This window comes from Brachyistius frenatus, unplaced genomic scaffold, assembly GCF_029030835.1.
Source record: "Brachyistius frenatus isolate BFR_SWC_R1_liver_20210118 unplaced genomic scaffold, ASM2903083v1 Contig_12, whole genome shotgun sequence".
NCBI classification, from domain to species: domain Eukaryota; kingdom Metazoa; phylum Chordata; class Actinopteri; family Embiotocidae; genus Brachyistius; species Brachyistius frenatus.
The window spans coordinates 648,708-671,806 of record NW_027210611.1 but is presented as its reverse complement, the minus strand read 5'-3'; the positions used below and the strand labels follow the sequence as shown (position 1 = coordinate 671,806).

Below are 23,099 nucleotides of genomic sequence, written 5' to 3'. Positions count from 1 at the left end.
TCCAGAATGTAGAGATGATCTTTCACGTTTCTGCGGACTTAACTGTCGACTACACCCGAGTTTTAAAAGCAGTCGGCGTGTGTTCAGACAGACGCGCACACGCACACACTTGTTGCAAGAGTAAACATAAGTGTATTTATTAGCCACTTATGTAAATGAGTTCAGAATAAAATATCTCTTCTGTTGCTTCACCTTACTTAAGAGTGAACAAATCAACATTCCATTTTACAATACTATTTTTATTATAACAAATATAAAGTAAAACCAGTTTACAGCAATGAGTAGCACTGTGCACTTAGGCCACTCCAAACAACATTTTAACATTTATTCAAACTGACATATTTACACTGATTAAAAACAATTCTGCTTAAAAAAAGGGGCTGTGCTAAAGAAAAATATTTTTCGATTAATATTCATGCCTATTGATTCGATTATTGACACAGGTGGTAAGAATATTGGCTTCTCAAAGACCTCCTCAGAGGCATGCCTATTAATTGCTTTAACAGTCAAAACTTGATGTGCCGTTACTCAACTTGACTGGTTGCCAAATCTGAGCAAAACTTGTCCCTCTGTGGAAGCAATAAATCTGACGCCTTTGAAAATTAATTTATAGATTTTCATCTGATTTAGGTAACATCTCTTTTTAAAATAAACATGCGTATGTATTGTGCAGTACAGCCTCTTGTAGCTGTTTCTTCCATGAAACATTTATGTTCATGATTTTTGGCTCAGAAGATACAAATAATAAATTAAAACCAAAAGGTGCAACGTTAGTTTCCAAAGATTGTGTTGTGGCTTTTTCAAAAGACATTTCTTCCAGTTCTTTCCGAGGTGTAGATTTCAACTTTAAGGTTGGGCCGCGGCTCTCATGGAGGCGAGAGCCGAGTGAATACGAACGTGGAGTCTGTTCTCAAAGTCATAGCCGGCGTAGTCCTCCTGCACAGTCCACAAAAGAAAGAATGCATACAAACGTATTTTATTTTGTTCATGCTCTGCCCCTCTAACGAGCGTCTGCAGTCCACACGGGCTGATCAGTGCCCTAGCTGCCCAATCAGGTAACGGCGTACTCATTTAAAGCAGCAGACAGCCCACTGTTTGGCTCCTCCCGAGCTTCTCTCAGACATCTGTATCTGCTCAGTCACGCGGAGACTGTTGTTATGGCGAGATCTGTCAATGTCAGCTGCCAATCCACTAACCGAGTCGATGCCGCTCCCCTCGACGCCTCCAACACTGGTAAGGAGGGCGAGACTGCGTCACGTACACAAAACGGTGTCGATACCATTTTGTGTTGTTGTGTGGACACAAGCCGAGAGCGCCTTTTGGAGAAGTGGAAATTTTTGTGTTCAAAGAGGACTCTCAGACTGTCGAAGAGTGAAGTCAAATCCAGTCTGAGCAGTCCTTGGTCAGATAATACACTTCCCCTAAACCAACAGGGCAGTATGTGGTTCTCCTTTAGCGTCCACAACATCCCCTGCTTCCTCAACACAAAGCTCCATGATAGTCAGGGGAGAAGTCACATTCAGTGGCCACCACGGAGACAGGAACCTAGTATAGCTTCAACCAGCCAAAAGCCAGCATCACAGTTTCTAAAAAAAAAAAAAAAAACTTAAATGCCCCATCAAACCTCCGACAAACCCACGACACTCGGTTCACTGACTTCAAGGAGAGCCGAGCAATCGCCTTTGTGCTCCTTCATTAGGTACGCCGTCACCTGATCAGGCAGCAAGTGATCAAAACCTTCCACCGACGGCAGAAATCAAACAAAATTCTAGCGATGTGCTAATTCTTTCTCAATTAAATAATGCAGCGGTTTGATCTCGGATCTTCATCGGGCTTTGTCAGAGGAAAACCAATAACAAAGCCTGTTAAAGGCATACATTAAAGAAAACTACTGTACCTTGGCCTGAAGCATTAGCATTCGGCCCTTGCCTGCAGACTGGAAACAAAAAACAAAAAAAGAGAGAATGAAATATTTAGACTGCGTGTCTTCACCAACTCGGATGTGACAATCGTTCTCTATCGCACAAACGCAAAACTTGCCTCTGGGGAGTTCAGCAGCACACAGCCCAGTTCGTAGCAGGAGTACGGCTGCACGTAAGAGTTGCTCAGACGACCCACCTCGTCCCTTGCAGCCAGATGGAAATACTGTTTAAAAAAATAAAATAAAGGTGAATACAGTCAGGACTGACTAAAAAGACAGCAAGTATAGCTATTGATTGTTGTGTTTTGAGTACATGGATTAACTACAACAATTCTGCAGCTGATGAGCGTAGCGTATCATGTCATCAAATTTCCAAACCCCGTAGTATAAACTGTGCTATTGACCAAACACGAGAATACCTGGATGGCATCTTTGGTATTATGGAGACATTTGTTTATGGCACCAAGAAGCAGGTTTTTCAGCCCTGCACTCGAGACATCGTCAATCCCCTGCAAAACTAAAATAACAACAATACAGTTTGCCTTTACCTAGTGACAAAGTTACAAACAAAAACGTATTAGGTTGTTATATTTTTGAATTATCCATGATACAGGTGGGATATTTTACAGTGCGGTCGGTACCTTGCGTCATTGTCTGCAGCTTGGCGGTGGAGCAGTTGGGCAGAGCTTTCCACAGATAGAGAATCTCAATCACAGACAGGATGCAGAGTTCTTTGGTGAGACTGGAAATCTTTAGCTTGTCAGCCTGATCAAAAAAAAATATGCACGTATAAAACATCATCGATTTTTTATTTTTTTTATAGCACCCAAAAAAAACGTATTCCAAAAATCAGCTGGATACGTACTCACCCTCTTCATGGAAAACACCTCTATCTGATTATTCTTGCGTTTGAAGAGTCTTTGAACATCATTGAAAACTGCAACAGCTCCCTCCAGATCACCCGTGGCTCCTTGGCAAGCTACGACAATACAGTGTGGATCAGGAGCCGGGACAGAACTAACAAAACGCCTGCCCAGCCTTATTCCCGTGTGCTGGGATTACCTGCAGTTAGATAAGCGTAGTAGCATTGCGACCAGCGAGATTCGGTCTTCAGCCGCTCGAACGCTCTGTAGGCTTCTTCGTAGTTCAGTTCGATCATGCTGCACCAGCCTAAAACACCCAACAATCGGAGATTATGATGCAGACTAGTGCTGAGCGAGGCGGTCTGAAATCTGAGAAGGGAAAATAGTACCTATTTCATATAAACACACGTGCTGAATCTCCCTCTGGTCAGAGGCCAGCTCTAAGGCCCCACTGAAGGACGTCAAGGCACTACTGATCTGGCACTAGAAAGGGGAACTTTGTGGCGTGAGTTACAGTGACACAACACTGAGCTTTCCCCAAGTCAGGAGAACAGTCCACACAGCAAATGCTAACAAAGGTTTATTCTTCACGTCTTTACCTCGAGGCGTTGAACTCTGCCTTTGAAAAACATGAAGAGGGAGGAGTTTGGGTAGATAGCCTCCCTCTGCTGGAGAATGGATTTGGCTTCGATGAGGCCCGCCTGTGTGTCTGCGCCATCCAGAGCAAAGAAGGGCTGCACTACCGTGTGGTACCACAAGAGGGCCAAGCTGTAATGGAAGCACAGAGACTGTAACCGGCATGAGGCAAGTTTCGAGGTTAAAATATCAACCATAACAATGGCTGCTGCTTTGTAAGTGACGTTAAAAGTGTTTGACACATACTGACGGGTTGATTTGAAAGTACAGCATGTTGCACTTACACTACTCACACTTGATCTTTTGGCTGTTATGAGTCCACCACCAAGGTACTTATAGTGCACTACAAGTTGCCATACTTAAGTGTGGACACTTCTCACCCTCTGCCATCGCCAACTTGGCAACGCAGCCGAGATGGTAAGGGAGGGACCGCCAACCTATTTTCAAATTACTGAAATTGTCAGCTGAAGAAGCTGCAGCTGTTGTGGCCGGCGTCACATTATACGAATGCCAATCGTACACATCCAGACAAAAGTATATAATTTCCCACTATGCTATCGTCTGATAGAAGCTATTGTGGACTGTAATGTATGTGAAACGGAGCGCAAGGACACGTTCATTTGTTTAGTAAAATGAACAAACAAAGTCGGCAGATATTTGGGTGGCGATCCATTCAAATGTTGCAGCTGACCTTTCACCTGAGTGCGCAATGGCCATTTCAGACAATACGCAAGTAAGTGTATAAACGTGTAGTGCACCAACGGAAGTAAGTGAGACACAGCCACAGAGAATATGGTAACTTGGCAGACGTGACCACATTTCCACACTCTTGATTTTAATACAAGTGATGAGTACAAGCGTCGCTGCCAAGGAATCAAAAGGATTCATTAAGAAGGCAGAATTATGCCCGAGTCAGTCTGTGATAACGGCTGTTCACAGGGGCACCCGAGAGGGTTTTATGTTCTTCTTCTTTCCTCTATATATTGTGCTTTGTTATATAGTTTGAAACGGAATTAGACGGATGAGGTTTTAGTTACAGCCACCACACAGATACACAAACATACTCACTCACGTACTCACGTAGCTAAGGGGGCCTTCATGTCCTTACTTTCACTGGCGAACGTGAGCGCTGACAGGCCTTGGAGACGGTCTCCGGGGAAGCCCAGGAGGTTGACGATCTTCAGCAGGTGTGGCGGCACCATCGAGATGCAGAGGTGGAAAAGGCCGTAACCGAAGCTGACCGAGCCTTTCAGACGATCCAGAGCGTCGGGGCTGATGCCGTCCAGCCTCTGGGACGGACTCGGCCCCGGCGAGGAGGTGCGACTGCGGTCGGAGGTGGAGGACGGAGATGAAGACGTCGCCGTCGCCGCCGCCCGCTGTTCGGAGGCCCTCCTTCTACTGCCCTCTTGTAGATGCGTGATGTCACTGTAACATTTGTTGTACATCTTCCAGGCTTTACGGAGGATCCAGCCTCCTTTAATGTATGCTGTCGCAGGATTGAAGAGCAGGTCAATGGAACATGCCATCATTTGCGTTGGTCTGCTGGTATTCAAAATGATAAATACGTTCACACGGTGGACGAAGAGATACGAGCGGGTCGCTTACCCGACAGCTCCTGTTTGATGAAAGATAGAACTGCAAGATAAACCTGACAGTCTGCGATGATAATCTGCCTCTGCAGTCGGTCCACTGCAGCCAACCCCGACCTCTGGGAGTCCATCTGCCCACACAAAGACCAACACACACTTATAGACAGATGGCAAACCTGGACATTATGGACCAAGATAAAACGCTCCTTTTCAAACAAACTGTAGTTGTTCTATTTATACTATTTGCATTCCAATAGATCGGGTGTCGAAGAGGTCACTCACACTCCGCTTGATCTTGTTTTTAATGGTTTCAATGACACCGGTGTTTTCGCTCTCACACAGTCTCTCTGTCGCCTTGAGGTCTTCGAGGGCCATCTGCATTTTCTCCTCTTCAAACGTCATCATGGCATTCTATGAACAGGAAGCCAGGTAAATAACCGCATCAGTTACAAACAACTTTTCCACCCCGAATGCTGCTCATCCACAAGTTCTAAAAGTTCTTTCAGTTTTAGTTAATGAGGGTTTTGATGGGAATTTCTCTTTGAGATGACCGACAACTGGCTTTGGTCGGCTCGTTTGGTGTTTTGTGGACATTTTTTTCTCGGTAAATTTGGTCATGCTTAGAGAACTACACAACAATATAGAGGAGAATTATTAAAGATCACAATGATGTGCTCATTTTGCACCTGAAGGATCAATCTCACAGAAGTAGTTTAGTGGAGCGACACTGAGGGTGGCAGCGAGAGTCAATAAGAACTTGCTAAACAAATATTATTGGACTGTGGATGTTACCACCTACAAAAACAATGGCATCCACAAAGTCAATTTGGAAAAAGATAAATGTGTATTTCATCTGCTGATAAAGAATTGTGATAGGGTCAAAAGCTTTGGGACACCAAGCAAGTGAACCGTGTGTTTCGTCAACAAGCTGGAAGGAATGAACAGTCGAGTTCAACTATGTTGGTATAAATGTATTTGATGTTTAACATGTGGTTGAACACTGACAAAATAAATTGAAAAATGTAATGCAAACCCTAATTCAAGAGTGAACTAAGTCAATCAGTCACATGTCAGTGTTTGTGCCAGAAAAAAAATAAAGCTGTCTTGGGACTTAAAAACCACACAAGGGAAGTTTCTTCCATCTCAAAATGAAACTAAAAAGTTTTCTGGAGTAGCATTTACGATCATTTTAGTCAGCACTTGTAGCCCAAAAGCTGTAGCAATGGCTGCTTCTCTACTCACCAGAAAACTCACAAAACTGGCCCCGAAACTCATCAGAGGACTGTGGTTCCTGAAACGGAAGATCGGGAAAAGATAAGTGACGCATCAGCAAGAGTCTCGCAGGCAACAGATCTGTAGGGCAAGAAACAGAAGCTCATCAGCGGAGCAAACAAAATATGTCAGGCCTGTTTATAAGATTTACCGCGAACAAGTCGAGGCGACAGTCAAACAAAAGCACCTTGATTCAAAAGGAATGTGGTGATGCAAGTGGGTGCAGGTATCCCTGTACATAGTTGGTGGCGATTACACTCGTAACTAAACTTCCCCCTGCACACATAACACAACACACTATAGGAAACTGGTTTGTAGTGCCTCTCATCAGATCATTCTTTCTCATTTGCTGTGTTTGCGTCTTTCACTTCCCTACATCTATTTTTTTTAATTTTTAATTTATTTATTTTGCTGATGCAGTCAGTCAAGAGCAGGATGACACCATGTGCTAAATGCAATTAGTGGGAGAGGTGACATTTAAGCTTTTCACCAGGGGTCAGGACACATGGGGGCTGCCCTTCCGAGGCATCAACATGAGATAATCAGCCCTTATGATGATAACACAGCATGGCTGATGAAATGTACACAAAATTCTGCAACCATTAAAGTGAACTGCAGTCAGAGTGTGTGTGGTTTAGAGCAGAGGTTACCAACGCTTTTAGTCTATTATTTCAACACACACACACAAAAAGGCAAATATTAGCTACAGGTAAAAGAAAAAAAAATCAACAACAACGAAGCGTTTAATTCAATGTCTCGCACGTCCTCAGATTGGACGGTTTAGGAGTCAGTGGGTTGTTTAAAGGTTTTATATTAATATTTGGACTCTAAAAAACATCCAACAAAAGGTTTCCCAGATGAAGCAAAGAAAGTTGACATGATGTGAAGAAATGAGTTACCGAGATCACACATTTGTGTGTGTGTGTGTGTGTGTGTGTGTGTGTGTGTGTGTGTGTGTGTGTGTGTGTGTGTGTGTGTGTGTGTGTGTGTGTGTGTGTGTGTGTGTGTGTGTGTGTGTGTGTGTGTGTGTGTGTGTGTGTGGGGGGGGGGGGGGGGGGGGGGGGGGGGGGGGGGGGGGGGGGGGGGGGGGGACACAAAGTCTATTTACTGCCATTCTGAGGTACTTGTACCTTACCCGAGTATTTCCATTTGATGCTACTTTATACTTCCACTTCACTATATTTCACAGGGAAATATTGTACTTTCTACTAGGCTACATGTAGTTGACATATTTACTTACTTTTCGGATAATGATTTGAAACAATGGATAATAAAACAAGCTATTAAAATGCATCATTAACTTCCTGAAGTCGTACAGAAATCATTGTGTAGTCAGGGTCACATTTCAGATGGCCGAGTTGTTAACAGCTCCACCAAACAGGGATTGTTCCCTCAAAACTTCTGAAAACAGATTTGTGTATCAGAACTTTGTTTTTCTTTCTTTCCTATCCCAGCAATCATCTGATGACCCCTCAGATGTATCTGCTGTCCCCGTTTATAAAATTTACATTTAAAAATAATTTTTAAAAAAGTAGTTCAAAGTAGGCCCACCTGCAGCAGCTACAGCAGTAAAATGCTGCTCCCACACCAATTCTTCACTATTAATAATCTAATGATGCCACATATACACATCAGTCAGAAGGATCAAACTAACACTTTTACAACCATAATAAATCCCCAAAAGTCGGGACGCTGTGTAAAATGTAAATAAAAACAGAATGCAATGACTTGCAAAAGTCATACATTATTATTTTATTGCAGATAGACTAAAGACACGCGTATCACATGTCCAAACTGAATGTGGTTTGGCATTGTTTTGTCGAAATAAACAAGGCCTTCAATGAAAGAGACGTTGTCTGGACGGCAGCATATGTTGCTCCAAAACTTGTATATATCCTTTCGCATTCATGGTTCCTCCCCGAATGTGCAGGCTATCCACGCCATGTGCACTAACGCATCCCTGCACCGTCACAGATGCTGGCTTTTGAACCGAGTGCCGATTACAAGCTGGATGGTCCCTCTCCTCTTTAACCTGGAGGATGCAGCATCCATGATTTCCAAAAAGATCCAGTTTTCCCACTTCGCCTCAAGCCACCTTAAATGAGCTCGGGCCCAGAAAAGTCGACGTCTTTTCTGTGCCCGAGCTCATGTTTATATATGGTTTCTTCTTTACACGGTAGAGTTTTAACTGCATGTGTAGATGCAGCGATGAACTGTGTTTTTAATGCAGTGCCACCTGAGGGCACGAAGATGACTGCCATCCAATAATGGTTTTTGCCCTTGTCCCTCGTGTGCAGAGATTTCTCCAGATTCTCTGAATCTTTTAATATTATGTACCGTCGTTCATGAAATCCCCAAATGTTGTGCAATGTTACGTTGAGGAACATTATTCTTCCTTTTTTTTTTTCATTATTTTACAGTGGTGAACCTCTCACCATCTTCACTGCTGAGCGACTCTGCCTCTCTGAAATCCTCTTTTTGTACTCAATCATGTTACTGATCTGTTGGCAATGAACCTAATTAGTTGAGATGTTCCACTAGGTATTTTTTTTTTCACTCTTTATACAACTTTTCCGGTCTTTTGTTGCCCCTGTCCCAACTTTTTTTTTTAGATGTGTTGATGGCATCATATTCAAAATAAGCACATATTTTTCAGAGAACAATACAATTTCAACATTTTATATATTGTCTTCGGTCTATTTGTAATTAAATATGGGTTTATGGGATTTGCAAATCATTGCATGCCGTTTTTATTTACATTTTACACAGTGTCCCAACTTTGTCAGAAACAGGGTTGTACTTTCATCGGCTACTTTACCTACATTGTGCTGCTAATACTGATGTACTTTTACCTAAGTATGATTTTTTTTTTCCTGCAGCCTTTTTTTTTTTTTTTTTACTTGTATACGAGTATTTTTACACAACTGTTTTGCTACTTTTACTTAAATGAAGGGTGTGAATACTTCCTCCGCCACTTAAAGCAACTCAAAGCCAGTGAGTGGCATGACAGGAATGAGGATCTGTTCTGCCAGCAATTGTGTTGTGAAAACACAGAAGATTGTCACCGGCAGTGCAGCAGCCTGTCACCAAACACACACATTTAATAGTAGTATTATAAATGAGTCATTAGGCTGGGTGTGGATATTTTTCTCGGTGCTTTTTAACAGGACTACTGCTCTTGACCAGATCATATGGTGCAACAGCAGACGAGCGTGACAGGGATGCCGAGGGTTTTCATCTAGAAGCTTAGCACGCACAATTTCCCTGTATGTCTTCATGTCTTGAGCACAAGTTGTGAAACATCAGATACACCGATCGGGATATTGATTGTTAAGTATCTATTGGTGAAATGTTTCGCAAACAGAACAGAAACCGAGACCGCTCGTCGTTGAAATATGACACACTCACCTATATGTTTTGAAGAGCTCGTCGCTCTCTTTGAATCCATTGTTGAGCAGCATATTGATTCCTTTAAGAGCCAGCTCTGCGTCGTTTATGTGGTCCGTCTTCCTCTCCTCTTCTTCCTCCACACTTCCCGGGGCGGGTTCTGACGGGTCCGCCATTACGATACCCGATACCGGTAGGAGGTTTGGAGCCGGTCGCGGGAAAAGAGAGAGGGGAAGAAGCGGGTATGTCTGGTTGGTTTTACCTACAGACAGACTAGTCTCACCTAGTGGCGCAGTTCTTCACAAACGCTTGTCATGTCTCTGTTCTTAAATGAGGAGCGTAAAAGGCGGCGAAGGTGTGGACAAAACTAGCCGCCGAGTGCAGGCGAATGACGGCTTGCTGCTGCTCCGTATTCTGCCGCCTGACTGTCGGTTCCTGTGCAGGCAGGAAGCGCGCTGCTTTCAAGTGCTACCGGAATTATCATGGCCCTGAATAGATTATAGAGAAATGTCCGTCCCCCTTTCCTCCCTCCTTCCCTCCCTCCCTCCCCTCGATGCAAACCAGCTTGACACCTGCTAAAACTAAGAGAATTTTATTTTATTTGTTTTCCCTTTTTTGGTTGTTGTTAAGTTACACATCAATGTGTCTGTTCTTACATTTCTGCTGTCGTTGCGCTTCAATTTCCCAGCGTGGGGGGAAACAAAATTATAATTTGTCTTAGCTTTTTTTACTTATCTATGGTGTCATCTGAAGATGGAACAAATCTCTTCCTAGTTTTGGTTGCGGTTGGCATACTTTGGTTAAATGATCTGTAAGCACAACTTTGCATCATTTACTTGTGACATCAACGTTAGTAAATAAAACCGTCCTTAAAGGCGGCACCAAGTGGGCGTTGTCATTTTTTTTTTTTTTTTTCAATAAAGTCATTAGCTCAATTCAAGAATTTTAGAAATAAAAATGAAAGAGTCCAAACTTCCCAAAAGGTTTGGACTTATTACTAAAAATGGTAAATAATATCATATTTTTTGCATTTTATTAATTATTTTAAGTTATATTCTACCAGTATCATTGTGGTAGACAAACGCTAAATTCCCTCAATTAATTTTCTTGAATAAAATAGATTAAAAAAAAATAGTTAAATTTAAAGGAAGTGCTACTAACTACATATTCAGGTCAGTTTTTTGTAAAAAAATAAATAAATAAATATGTAATTACATTGTGTGGATGTATCCAGAATCATAAAAATCTGAATATCCTGATCCAATTCTGAGGATATGACTTCAGGGTCTTTATTGATACCACTACTGCCATTATTAATACCATATAATGTTTTTAAAGTTTTAATCACCGTTTTTAAATGTCCTTTTCTTTTGCCTGATGTTTTGATGCTTTTAGTGGTTTTATGTGAAGCACTTTGAATCGACTTGTTGTTGAAATGTGCTATATAGATCAACTTGCCTTGCCTTGCCTACTATAGTATGTACTGCATTCAAACTCACTAAATGATGAATCACTATTTATTCTTATTAATATTAAACATGGGACCAATTAAAAAAAGTTTTAATCATATTTGTCTGCAACACAAAAACGTATAGGTTGCACATGTTGCCGAGTAGTTTTCAATGGTTAAAGATTCCTTTTTAAAATGCAAGTTGTTACCTTGATCACTTGTCAAAAGATCTTTTACAAGAACTGTTTAAGGCAAAGAGAAGTCTTTATGAAGAACATTGATCGGACATGTTACAAAATGGTTTACAGTGGTCACAAGACAGGAATGCATGTATAAAAGTATCCAATTACAATGCAATTTTTCTCATTTCAAGATATAATATCATTAATTTTGGCATAAATGTACAAAGCAGGAAAGTAAACACTTGCTGTGGATTTAAGTACTTCAAATATAATGTCTTTTTTTTGTTTGTTATATTACTTCCAACTTTACTGTAATGGTCCCAAACATGACTGACCAGAAATGTGAGACATATGACAATGGCATCTGTGTTGGTTATCAAACTGACAGACACAAAATGCAATAGGCCTGCATGCTATTCTCTGGTATAACTCAGAGATACACAGAACATTGTCATCCTTATGCACAAGGAATGCAAAATGGAAAATATACTCGGAACAACTTTCGCAGAAAATGGGAAAAAAATTAGATTTTACAACATGGGTCTTAACTAAATGTCTCTTAAACCAGTTAAAATGCAGAACTCTGCATGCTGGCATATGAATAAAGATTGAAAACCCCTGAAATGTCAATGAATTGAGCACCGTGGGTGTAAACGTAATTATTTTAGTATAACGTTTTGAGTCCAACAAAAAGAAGAGGAATAAGAAAAAAGAACATCAACTAAAAATCTTGATCTTAAGCTTACAGCACCAACACAATAGGCATGATTTGTTTTCTTAAAGTGCTGGGTTTCCCATAATGAAGCCCTGACCAATCACAGGCATTTTCAGTGGCTTCTCAACAGAGAATCAATGAACCAACACATCAAACTGTATTAAAGCTGTTAGAATATGCACTCATGAATTGGTAACGTGATATATGATTTTATTACAAAATAAATACAGAAATGTTTAACAGAGCAGCAAACCATATGAACCTGTAAGCCGCTGCTCATATCTCTATTTTTCACTCATATTCTCACACGTATTCACACACACTCACACTGAAACACGCTTCATAATACATACACTCGTACACACAAACACATTCTCTGTCTTGGTAACAGATTGCACATAGTTGGTGGTGGACGTGGTCCCAAGGTTTGTTTAATAGATGATGCTATTAAATGCTTTAGTTCAGCCCGGACACTCTTTGAGGTTGACTGGACCGAACACGCCTGACGACCTGTCGAAGGAGACCGAGTCACCGTTGATCCTCATGTCCTGGATGCATCCCACAAAAGACGACATGACTGGAAGCGTCTGCTGCATTAACATCTCTGCAACAAAAAGATGTGAGAATTAATATTGATTTTATAGTATTCTGTGTTTCAGGTGTGATTCATATTAAGAGGTTGTAATATTGCAGTGTAGCACTATAGTTTGGGGCTTGTCCTAAAGAACGCATGACTGTTTGTAGTTACGATATGTTCTCACTAAAGATTTGATTATCATTAAAGAGACAGACACAGTAAAACCGTGTGGCTTTTTGACCATATTGGTATGTCTGACGTAAGGCTTTTTCCTCTTTTTACGGTATAATATACAATTAATTCACATATTTTATGGAAATATGTGTATAGACTTTACTTAAACAAAATTGGGGATGTTACTTATTCATTCAAACTATCTTGTTAATACTCACCAGGAATGCCCCCCACATACAGTGGGTCTTTGGTCAAAGTGGTGGTGGAAGATTGTGGTCCAATCTTGTAATTGTCCATTGTGTCCACGTACAGTTGCACAACATTTTTCCTCTTGATGACTAGAAGACATATAGACAGTGATTTTATGGAAATGTATGCATACGTTTTATATATATACACAAAAGACGACATATATATATATATATATTATATTATAAATTCATGATATTTACCTGAAATTTTATGGAATATTCCATCACATAGAGAAGCTTTCGGCTTCACCGACACCATGAATTCTCCTTTTCCATTGCTCACCTGTGCCACCACCTGAAAATGGGAGCATGTCCAAACAGTGTGCTTTTAATCACACTTAAACTAAATTCACTTATAAATTTCACTCGAGTATGAATTCAGTGTCTTTTTTTTGTGCTGTAACTCTAGAAACAAAAACCGGAGAAAAGATCTACAAGCTGTGTGTATATACAGTAAATACGAGTGTGCATCAATATTTTACCAATAAGCACTGAAGGCAAGGCGTGTGTTTTGTCGCAGACATGTGGTCTCACCTCTCCTCTGAGCATGTAGACACTGAGATAGTGGCCCATCGCAGGTCCATGTTGGGACCTGCTAGAATCGCCGACATGAAGCAGGAGTCCACTTGGACTCCGTGGACGAATATTAAACAGCAGCTCAAAAGTGGAGCCCACAACAAAGGAGTCATCTGAGATACAGAAAATAGGTTTCATCATGGTGGTCATTAATGGCATTGAAAAAAAAAAGATAGCATAATTCAGCCTGTATGTGTAATTAAAGAGAGGACAGCCATAAAAATGAACATATCAAAAGGACGCATTTTAATGGGTCTCAGTTTCCTAGAAGGAACGGATATGTAACTAATATCCAAAGAGTGTGTCCTTGAAAGGACTATCTAATACTAATTATGGAGAAAATGGAGACAGTGTTCCTTAATTAATGAATTTAAATTAATCTCGAGTGTAACCTAGAGAGTGTTTTACGCAGTCAGGTTGAACATGAAAAATATACTAAAATATGTCTTTCTGTGTAGTTGTACATTACCAACATGATACAAATTTACCGCATATGTACAAAAAGCATTTCACAAAAACATAAATAGATTTCTTAGCTTTTTTTCAAGGACATTTTAGTGGGTAACTGCACTAATTTTTTTTCCTGTTTTATTCTTGTCATTATTATGGTCACAAAAAATTAGTGTGGAGTATTATTAGCATGATGTACTCACTAATAATAACATGTGCTCCATTCCCTGAGAAATAAGTGCCCCTTTGTGTCTGTCCCTCAAAGCAGGGGCCAGCACCATGGTTTGTGGTCGGACTCAACATTGGTGTTCCGTTCATTTTAAAGTTGCGCACACAGCCGGACATACTTTGCTTTGGAAGGGCCTTTGACTGAAAGCAAAAAGAAAACACAACTTAAAGAGTCATAGACAATATAATTGTTGAGGGAAATTGGTTGTATGTTTGTTAGTTGTTTTTTGTTACCTTTAACTCTTTGTGAAGGGATTCTGGGGCACTGCCCAAGTACACAGGTGACATGAACTGCTGCATGGATGTCAGTTCAGCACTTGTCAGCTGACCATCCTGAGCTCTGATCCCATCTACAACCAATCGGAATTTCTTCTTCTCCAAACTGAATATGATCTACAGACAACATATTCACACATACAAAAAGGTGTCTAGCTTCATTTCAGTGTGGACAGACGGATTCACTGATAGCAGTCATCAAAATGTGTACAGAGATTTGGTTTTGTGTTAAAATAGACGTAATTTGGATAAATGAACCCACTGACCGAGTGCCACTTTCCATCATTGTACTTCTCTCTGTTGAAGATCTCCTTCTCTTTGCCCACAGACAGTCTGATTCTTCCCTTTGACATATATAAAGCAAGATGATATCGCCCTCCTCTGATTGCAACAAGGAACAGCAGGCCTTCAGGAGATCGAGTCCTGACATCGAGAGAGAAGTGAGGTCTGAAGAGGATAAAGAAAGAAAAAAATAATCATCATCATCATCATCATCTCCAGTGTATGTCTGTGTTGTCGCTGACACCAGTACAGCACTCTATTTGACATGGTAGACTCATCCAAGCACCCTTTGCATTTATAAATCTCCCGTTTAAACTATCTAGCATGCATGTTTGTGTGTAAACTGTTTACTCACCGGGACTGCAGGACCTGTAGAGGAAAGCTGTAGCTCAGGGTGCTCACAGCTCCCCCCATACGATAAGCATGTTGAACCAGCGCTGGTAATGGACACGCTGATACGCTCTCATTCATCAGTGACATCCCATCATCCTAAAACAGCACACAAACAACAGAAATCCTCAGCAAAACTTGGCCCTTGAATCATAACCAGCTCACAACTCTTTGATAAGTCTCTGCTCCACTCTGTCAATAAATGTGTCATGAAACAATACATAGTGGCAAAAAATATAACAATAACAGTTAACATATGTAAAATATTTATTCTCTATTATGTCAGGGCTCCCCAGTCATTAACAAGAGATTCCAAGTGAGAAGCTCTGTTTTACCTACAGATGTGAATACTGCACTGTTTTCTACATTGAATGACTAAATGCAGGGCATCAGACAACAATTAAATTTTTTGCTATCATCGATTTATCTCTTGATTATTTTCTAAATGAATACATTTTTTGGTCTATAAAATATCAAAAATTTGAGGAAAAGATTCCAATTTCCCAACACCCTAATTAACTTATTTAAATGTTCCATTTGGTTTGTTTAAAAAGTCCAAAACCCCACTTAATATTTATAGTTTACAGTTACGGGGGGTTAACAAAACCAGCAAACTGAAGTTTTTGAAAAACTAGAACCAGAATAATGGTGTAATATTTGCTTACTTAAATAAATATTTGATTATCATAACTGTTGCAGATTCATTTCTGTTTAGTTGACTAATCACTTCAACTCTTGAAAAAGGTGATCAACTTGTCTTTGTCAATTGCATGGCATCTACTGTGACTCAGAACATAAATACAATAGATTGAGAAATAGTTCAGAATAACTTGATATCAGCTTTTATCGCTCATACATGTTACTAGTGATGCTAAATGGTGGGTTTAATTGTAATCAGATCAACAAAATAACCCATTAGATCCTTTATTTTGGTTACATTGGGGGGTTTACTATCAGATAAGAGTTTATTCTGGCAGCACAGCTCCTACAACCTTTCTGTTTACTCCCAGGTGTGTTTTTATTTAAATATATTTATGAGTTTGTACTTGTTATATTATTTAGTGCAGCATGCAAGAAGGTTGTAGCTGTGGTTGATTTGATGGAGTTCAGTGTGGCATGCATTCAAGGATTTATTTACTTACAATAGTTGCAGAGATTGTAAGAGTGTAAAAACCTCAGACTCAGATTCATTCTGAAATGGCTCATGAGGTCTTGATATGATATATAATTAATGGATGAGGGTTGGCTTGCACCACAAGATCATCTTACATATATCTATTTCTTCAAACTCTTCCATATGAGAACCGCAGGGATCATAACTGGATTTCAGAACACAGATTCTCTGCATTTGTGAGAGTTTATTATTCAGGCAATCTGTTGTGGGTCAAAGGTTGTTGGATAATAGATTGCTCCAAACTAAATGGCATTAATAATGAGTGATATAGTGATGGTGAGCATGCAAGGGCCACTGATATTAGAAGACACAGTACTGTGTTCATGCTTTTGTGAATGAACAGTGAGCTCTACCAAGCCTGAGGTGAGAAATCCTCTCATTCCATGTCAGAGTATGCTTCTACACGGGGCTACATAATTTCTTAGAATGTAAAGTAATGTTTCGAAACCTGAATGCTAGGATCCTAATTAAGAGTCGAAGTTGGAGGATTTTGTTATTAAGTCGAGCAATGTTTTACTTGTGTAGCCCAGAATTACATAAAGAAATGTCACATGGCTTAACTGTCCCACAGGGTTTAGGGGCATTTGGTGTGTATTTTATTTTAAGTTTAAGATATATCATTTAGAGGTGGCTTTATGTCCTTAAATGTTGATTACAAAAGCATACTATATTCATATTCACATGCATTTTATCAGCTAAAGCAGATACTCGGACAGAAAATGTTGAGAAACTGAAATTCAGTCTCGTGTCTTTTGGATGTGACTTAAAAGTGAAAGTGAAAAGTGAATTATAATTAGCACTTTTCTAAGTGAGATTTCTATTTCTATCATTTCATAATCAGGCATGATTGTGTGTGAGTCCAAACAATCTGACATCAGTGAGTTAGAGGGGACGTGCTTGTGAATGACTGTTAGAGTGTTACATGGAAGAAAGAGAAGAGACATGACATCATTTTAAGATTATAATTCACAAGTTTGTAGTTATTGAATTTAAATAGAATAGACAGATCTGATTAAATACAGTACAGTTTGTAATTCTCATGTTTATGAATCATTCATACAATATTTTGTTTTATACAAGTACACTGTAAATAAATGAGCCTGTGCATAAGCTACAGAACATTGTGGTGCACACTGCCAGTATTTCAAGTCATTATTAGACTCTTGTCAGCATCAGCGGGTCTTAGGACTCCTTCTTCTTCATCTCTGGAAATGATGCAGCAAAATACAGTGTAAACAAATGTCAACAAGAAAAGTCAATGAAAGTTAATAAAGAGAGAGCCTTAACGAGGTCTGACTTACTTTTTTTCAACATCTTCATCAAGTCAAAAGTCAATAATACACATGTCAGTTTGAACAGTTTTACCCAGAAATAATATTGATCGCTCCAGTAATTTAACAAAAACATGTCTTGACTTGAGAAAAGAGAAACAAGTTGATTTGCTTCAGGAAAAATTAACATTTGTTTTTTCTCACATATTCAGAAAACAACAATCGGACTGATAAAAACAAACTTATTAATATGGATTACAGTGTGTGTGTGTGTGTGTGTGTGTGTGTGTACATGTGAAACAAACCCTCACCCTCTTAGAGTTGCGGTCTAGCATCAGTTGAACAGGACTGTCAGCAGTACACACATCCAGCAGCACATCTCCAGAAGCTTGGAAGGAGCTGAAGTCCTCAGCCTTGTACAGATTGTCTGGGCTGCAAACAAAACAAATAACAGATACAAAATAGATATCACGCATCAGAGTATTGAGCACACAAACGATCATAATGTCACTTTCAGAAAAAAAGAAAAGAAAAGAGTTTTACGTTCCATATACTAAGCAGCGATGCAACGCAAAGAGTAGAAACATTACCGTCTTGTGTAGAGGTTGGAAATGCAACCTTCGAACTTGTCAACTCCCAGGAACACAAAGCCACCTGTGTCAGGTATGGATGTACTGCCACTCTGCTCCTGACCTTTATCTTCATCATCAACATGCAGCTCAATCCTGAAACATTTTTTTTTTTTGCACATTAGCCTTAGAAATAACAGTTGACAATTAGTCATTTTTAAAAATTGTATTATATTTGTCTGCTGTTTGGCTTTAACTACTGGGCAACAGGTGGCATTGTCATTGTGCTTTTCCTCTTGCTGTTCCCACAGTGTATACCTCTTTCAGAGGTCATTGTGTAATCACAAAATCCAAACAGCACTTAATCTATGTAGTTGTCATATCATTGCTAAATGTGTGCAGATGGTTGCATAAATTTATTCAATGTTTGAACGTGAAATTGTTGCTTCTTGCATACCTTCCAGATTTTTTGGTGACAGTCAAGTAATGCCACTTGCCATCGTGGTATTGTTTGTTAGATTTCCACATGTTGTCATTGAAACTGAGAGTCACATGGCCATCTTTCAATTCAAGATTAATTCCGTTACCCTGAAAAATAGAAGATAAAAGGGTGTTTAAATCTGACCAAGTTCCACCTGCTGTCACACAAATCTGGTTATCAGATGTCAAAATAAAAGTAAAGACTGACCTGTTTTTCCTGAAAAATGAGACCCTGATTCTCTGTGCTCTTGAATCCGAGGGAGATGGTGACGTCGTTATTCAGACTAAAACCTGGGAGGACTGCTGAGAGAGAGCTCCCCATGCTGAACTCTGCTTTACGTGGACTCTACAAGAACATGGACATTACATGTCAGTCTATATATTGACAAATACATAGTACTGTGATCCAGGCAGTTTATGAATGGTGCTAATGGATTTGGGATGCTGAGGTTAACATCATACCAGGGAATCCTTGGGACAACCTTTGCTGATGCCCACTTGTTCATCAAGAGGTTTAAAGCCACCGTTCAGCTTCAGATTCTTCAAGCATCCGTTGAATGGCTGCATGGTGATGTTATCTCTTTAAGGGGAACAAAAGATTCAAATTATTCTCAATAAAGTGGGAAAATTATGATGGCCTATCTCACCACACACACTGATCAGGAATAGCACTTAGAACCGCGTACCTGTCCCTCAGGTGCTGTGCTGCACCACCAACATAGAATTCTTTAAATTCTTGGATGTTGAACGAAGTTTGGGCTGCTGCCACTTCTTCGTTGGCCACACGGACTACTATTTTTCCATCGCTTCTGAAGATGAATTGTATATCTGTCCAGTCGTTAATCTGAAGAAAGTAAAGAAGAGCAAGATATAGTTGAATGAACAGTTATCTATTTACCAGTCATCAGGCTGAGTTATGGTAACTATTAAAGAAGAACACGAGTGACTGCAAAAAACAAATAAAAAAAGAAGTCTTACCGGGAATGTTTTCATGTTTTTTGTCGCTGGCGCTTCAAGCAAATTACTATGTATATGAGGAACGCCCCTCTCCATTGTCACAGTAAAGTATTTGTCCTGTGTCACAAAACAAATTGAATAATCAGGGTCTTGCAAATAGTGTAAACAGTTATGTTAAAAGTATATGATTTTTATAAAGTAATCATATGAAGTATACTTTACCTCACTTCCTATATATAGGAGCAGGCCGTTTTCTGAACGTGTGAAGATGGACATACTTATGAAGAGAAAATTGAGTGTTTTGTCTATGACCATTTTGCCATATCCAGTGCCTTCATAGTAGTATCCATCCTGTGGAGGTACATATCTGGACGGAAAAGAGCATCACTCGGAAAATTACTTTCATCTGAAAATAATGTCTTCTTCACACTAAGTACATTTACTCAAGATTAACAAGGAGGGACATTTTTTATTCATTCATGCCAGAGGGATGACATCAAAAACTGAAAGCAATTTGAGAATGAGAATGTCAAACACTTGAGTTTAAAATCATTATGTAGAGTTAAGCTACACTCCACACTAATCATACTACAACCAACCTCTTGCATGGAGTCTCCAAATTGATTTTCTCGGCTCTTTGGAAATTATAGAGACTGAGGACTTTGTCGTTAAAGGAGGAGAACTCAATGCAGCCCTTGTACTTGGGGAAGTTGAGAGAAGTTGGTGGCTGAGGAGAAGCAAAACAGAAAAAGGTATAAATTAAATCCATGCTACTTTAAATAAATCAATCATAGTATTTCTCTTTTTATTTCCACGGTGCTTACAGTGAAGCTGGCGGGGTAGCCTCCAACATAGAAAACCATGTCACTGGAGCTGAGGTCCAGGAGGTTCTTATTTTCCTCTCCTTGCTTGTTGCTCAGAATAGGTGCACCAGGTGTCATGGAGTTTATACCTTTGGTAAGGGTAATCTCTGCATCTTGGTAAATTCTAAATCACAAGAAGGAAAATAAATACCCCGGTTATAATCACATTTTCAATGTTCCCATCCTTCACAGATTCCCTTAGTCTTTTGTGATATAAAATACCAACAGGGCTGTGTATTAACTCAGTGGATAAGATTGCGTAACAGTTTACCTGCGAAGGTCCAGTTTATCAAACGTGGCCTGCTCAGATTTGGATTTTGTGATGAATCCCGTTTTTATCTCGTACTCAACTCCGTTGAGCTTGTACACACCGTACAACACGTTGCTCCTCAAAACCATACCTATGTAGCTCTTAGAGGGCTACAAGACACAGTTTGTTAATGCCTGGTGTAAAATATCAATTAAACATAATTATGCCAAAATGTTCATATGCATTTGGATCTACTTACATCTCTATTGCCAAGGTACAACACAAACATGTTTCCATTGTCGCTGGCCTGTCTGCGTCTGCGTGCTCCGTCTCCCCTGCCATCAGGTCTCTGCAGCAACAGAGACAGCGCCGTGTAGGCTTTCAGATCGTCCAGATTCTTTGGTGGACGCAGTTCCACATGACCATCACCCGCAAACTTCATAGGGACCACAATCTGGAGAGAAGACATAACAAAAAAGAGATTAAACCCTGCAAGGTACAGCTATGTTTGACTTCTGATTGGAGGAGTAACAGAGTATCATGTAGATGTAAGGCTGCATTTGCAGAGCTGGACCTCACCCTGTTAGCTGCATCTCGGGCTTGTTCAATGAGCTCTTTGATCTTCTTGATGTTTTCAGTTATGTTGCTAATGGGTGAGAACTGCGAGGTCAGGTTCTCCACCTCTGAGATCTTATCATTCAGAGATGGGATGGTGTTCAGCAAATTCTTCACTGGAAACAGAAGAGAGGCGGCACAAAACCAATTGAAATATGTAAAAAGTTGATGTAAAAAGTGGATATGCTGAACCATTAGGATATCTTTTCAAAGCCTCACCTGACTGGTCCACATCATCCAATACTTTGCTGAGGTTTGAGTCCACAGGAGTGACACTGATCTTATCAATTTCCCCCCTGATGGTGTTGAGTTTGTCCATAGTGTCGCTGGCTTTGCCATTGGCTGAAGCTGCCTTCCTCTTGGCCTCATTGATCATATCCCCAATGTCATCTGGTAGAAAAAAAACAAAAGCAAGAGCCAACATATTAGTATGTTCCAATAGACATGAATGTCTCTTCCAGACATGGTCAGTTTAATACTTTTAACACTTATCCAATAATTGCATGTCATGCTCTGCTCTACCTCTGTTGATGTTATTTAATTGGCTCTGTGCATCAAGAAGGTCTTTCTCAAGAGCTTTCTTCTTCTTGTCAGCATTCGTCAGGCGTTTCTTCAGGTCAGTAAGTCCGTTGGTAGTGCCTGTTAAAGAAACAACAAGAATTAGTGGCTGAGTTTTTGGTTAGTTGAAATTAAACAATTTAAAAAGAAGGCTGAATACCCTTAAGGTCTTCATCAGCAGCCTGTGCATTCTTCAGCAGGTCTGCACCAGTGTTTTTCAGGTCTTTGGCTCTTTCTTTGAGTTTCTGATTTTTTACATTCTAAAGGAAGAAACAACCCATTGGTTACAGTGACTCAATATTATCAAATATTTTTTATAATGTCCCAATACTCAATTAACTTCATATCATGCCAAAAAAGCGTGTAGCTTAAGTATGTATGAACTATCAAGACTGTGACTTACATTCAAGGCATTGTCTGAAGCATCTTTGGCCTCATTAGCTGCATCCTCAGCAGCATTGATGGCATCCGTGATGTTCTTGTAGGCGTCGATAGCATCTTTTGCGTTGCGCACCTCAGCACGTCCACTGGCATTCTTTACAGCACTATTATACAGGACAAGATGAGAAGAAAATCAACTGGGACACATGGACGATTGATTAAAAGAAAACATTTAAAAAAGTAGTTTCACATGACCAACTTGAAAGATTACGCTTGAATTGCACTCAGGTAGCACAGACACAATATCATTAAAACAACCATTAAACATCAGGTTATAACGAGACAATTTCTCTTTACTGTATGCACAATAAACTTACTCTTCAAGGTCCATTGCCAGCTTCTCAAGGTTCTTAGCGTGCTCCTCTGCGGACTCTACAATGTCCTTTTTGGCTGCTGCCTTGGAAATCTCATTCACTTTCTTGGTCAAATCGGTCTTGGCACCATCCAGCTGTGCTGCCAGCTGTTCGTACTCCTACAGAAGAGAAGGACAGGTGAATGGGTGCAAGTAATTCTGAATACCAGGCAGGAAATGCCACTGACTTCAGCTCAGAGCACAACAAGTAAAAACACTGATCATTATCTGAGTAGATGGCACGTTAGGACCTGGCAGCTCACTGGTGTGCCAGCAGAGATGAGGTCGTTTATGATAACACAGCTGCAGTGTTTCAAAATGCTTTGGCTCAAATTAAGAATCAGTCAAAT

General features: G+C 40.1%; 2 protein-coding genes across 4 annotated transcripts in view; both read right to left on the bottom strand.

Annotated features, from left to right (window-relative positions):
* Positions 1 to 218: 218 nt before the first annotated feature.
* Positions 219 to 10,104, bottom strand: LOC138617236 (tetratricopeptide repeat protein 39C-like). The gene is made up of 14 exons (XM_069692029.1): positions 9,690 to 10,104; positions 6,252 to 6,300; positions 5,292 to 5,420; positions 5,026 to 5,140; positions 4,501 to 4,906; positions 3,384 to 3,552; positions 3,174 to 3,267; positions 2,984 to 3,091; positions 2,791 to 2,900; positions 2,563 to 2,686; positions 2,341 to 2,438; positions 2,041 to 2,145; positions 1,898 to 1,936; positions 219 to 936 (listed from the first exon to the last, which is right to left on the bottom strand). The coding sequence occupies exons 1-14, from the start codon at positions 9,842 to 9,844 to the stop codon at positions 847 to 849; spliced, it is 1,791 nt and encodes a 596-aa protein (XP_069548130.1). The 5' UTR covers positions 9,845 to 10,104; the 3' UTR covers positions 219 to 846.
* Positions 10,105 to 11,211: 1,107 nt separating this feature from the next.
* LOC138617235 (laminin subunit alpha-3-like) overlaps positions 11,212 to 23,099 on the bottom strand; it is a 53,428-nt gene continuing 41,540 nt past the window's right edge. For 2 of the 3 annotated variants that reach the window (XM_069692026.1, XM_069692027.1), the window contains exons 52-77: positions 22,715 to 22,869; positions 22,360 to 22,501; positions 22,117 to 22,216; positions 21,921 to 22,037; positions 21,618 to 21,788; positions 21,363 to 21,514; positions 21,043 to 21,237; positions 20,805 to 20,953; positions 20,495 to 20,657; positions 20,270 to 20,397; positions 19,893 to 20,037; positions 19,692 to 19,787; positions 19,400 to 19,557; positions 19,176 to 19,293; positions 18,922 to 19,059; positions 18,691 to 18,821; positions 18,255 to 18,389; positions 17,976 to 18,096; positions 15,185 to 15,318; positions 14,814 to 14,994; positions 14,506 to 14,664; positions 14,247 to 14,412; positions 13,552 to 13,706; positions 13,219 to 13,312; positions 12,985 to 13,104; positions 11,212 to 12,619 (exon numbers count right to left, since the gene is read on the bottom strand). In XM_069692026.1, coding sequence (XP_069548127.1) covers positions 12,477 to 12,619; positions 12,985 to 13,104; positions 13,219 to 13,312; positions 13,552 to 13,706; positions 14,247 to 14,412; positions 14,506 to 14,664; positions 14,814 to 14,994; positions 15,185 to 15,318; positions 17,976 to 18,096; positions 18,255 to 18,389; positions 18,691 to 18,821; positions 18,922 to 19,059; positions 19,176 to 19,293; positions 19,400 to 19,557; positions 19,692 to 19,787; positions 19,893 to 20,037; positions 20,270 to 20,397; positions 20,495 to 20,657; positions 20,805 to 20,953; positions 21,043 to 21,237; positions 21,363 to 21,514; positions 21,618 to 21,788; positions 21,921 to 22,037; positions 22,117 to 22,216; positions 22,360 to 22,501; positions 22,715 to 22,869 — 3,666 coding nt within the window. In that variant the 3' untranslated portion in view covers positions 11,212 to 12,476. Of the gene's footprint in view, positions 12,620 to 12,984; positions 13,105 to 13,218; positions 13,313 to 13,551; positions 13,707 to 14,246; positions 14,413 to 14,505; positions 14,665 to 14,813; positions 14,995 to 15,184; positions 15,319 to 17,368; positions 17,599 to 17,975; positions 18,097 to 18,254; positions 18,390 to 18,690; positions 18,822 to 18,921; positions 19,060 to 19,175; positions 19,294 to 19,399; positions 19,558 to 19,691; positions 19,788 to 19,892; positions 20,038 to 20,269; positions 20,398 to 20,494; positions 20,658 to 20,804; positions 20,954 to 21,042; positions 21,238 to 21,362; positions 21,515 to 21,617; positions 21,789 to 21,920; positions 22,038 to 22,116; positions 22,217 to 22,359; positions 22,502 to 22,714; positions 22,870 to 23,099 lie in introns of those variants that run through there. The other variant, XM_069692028.1, reaches the window with a different exon arrangement.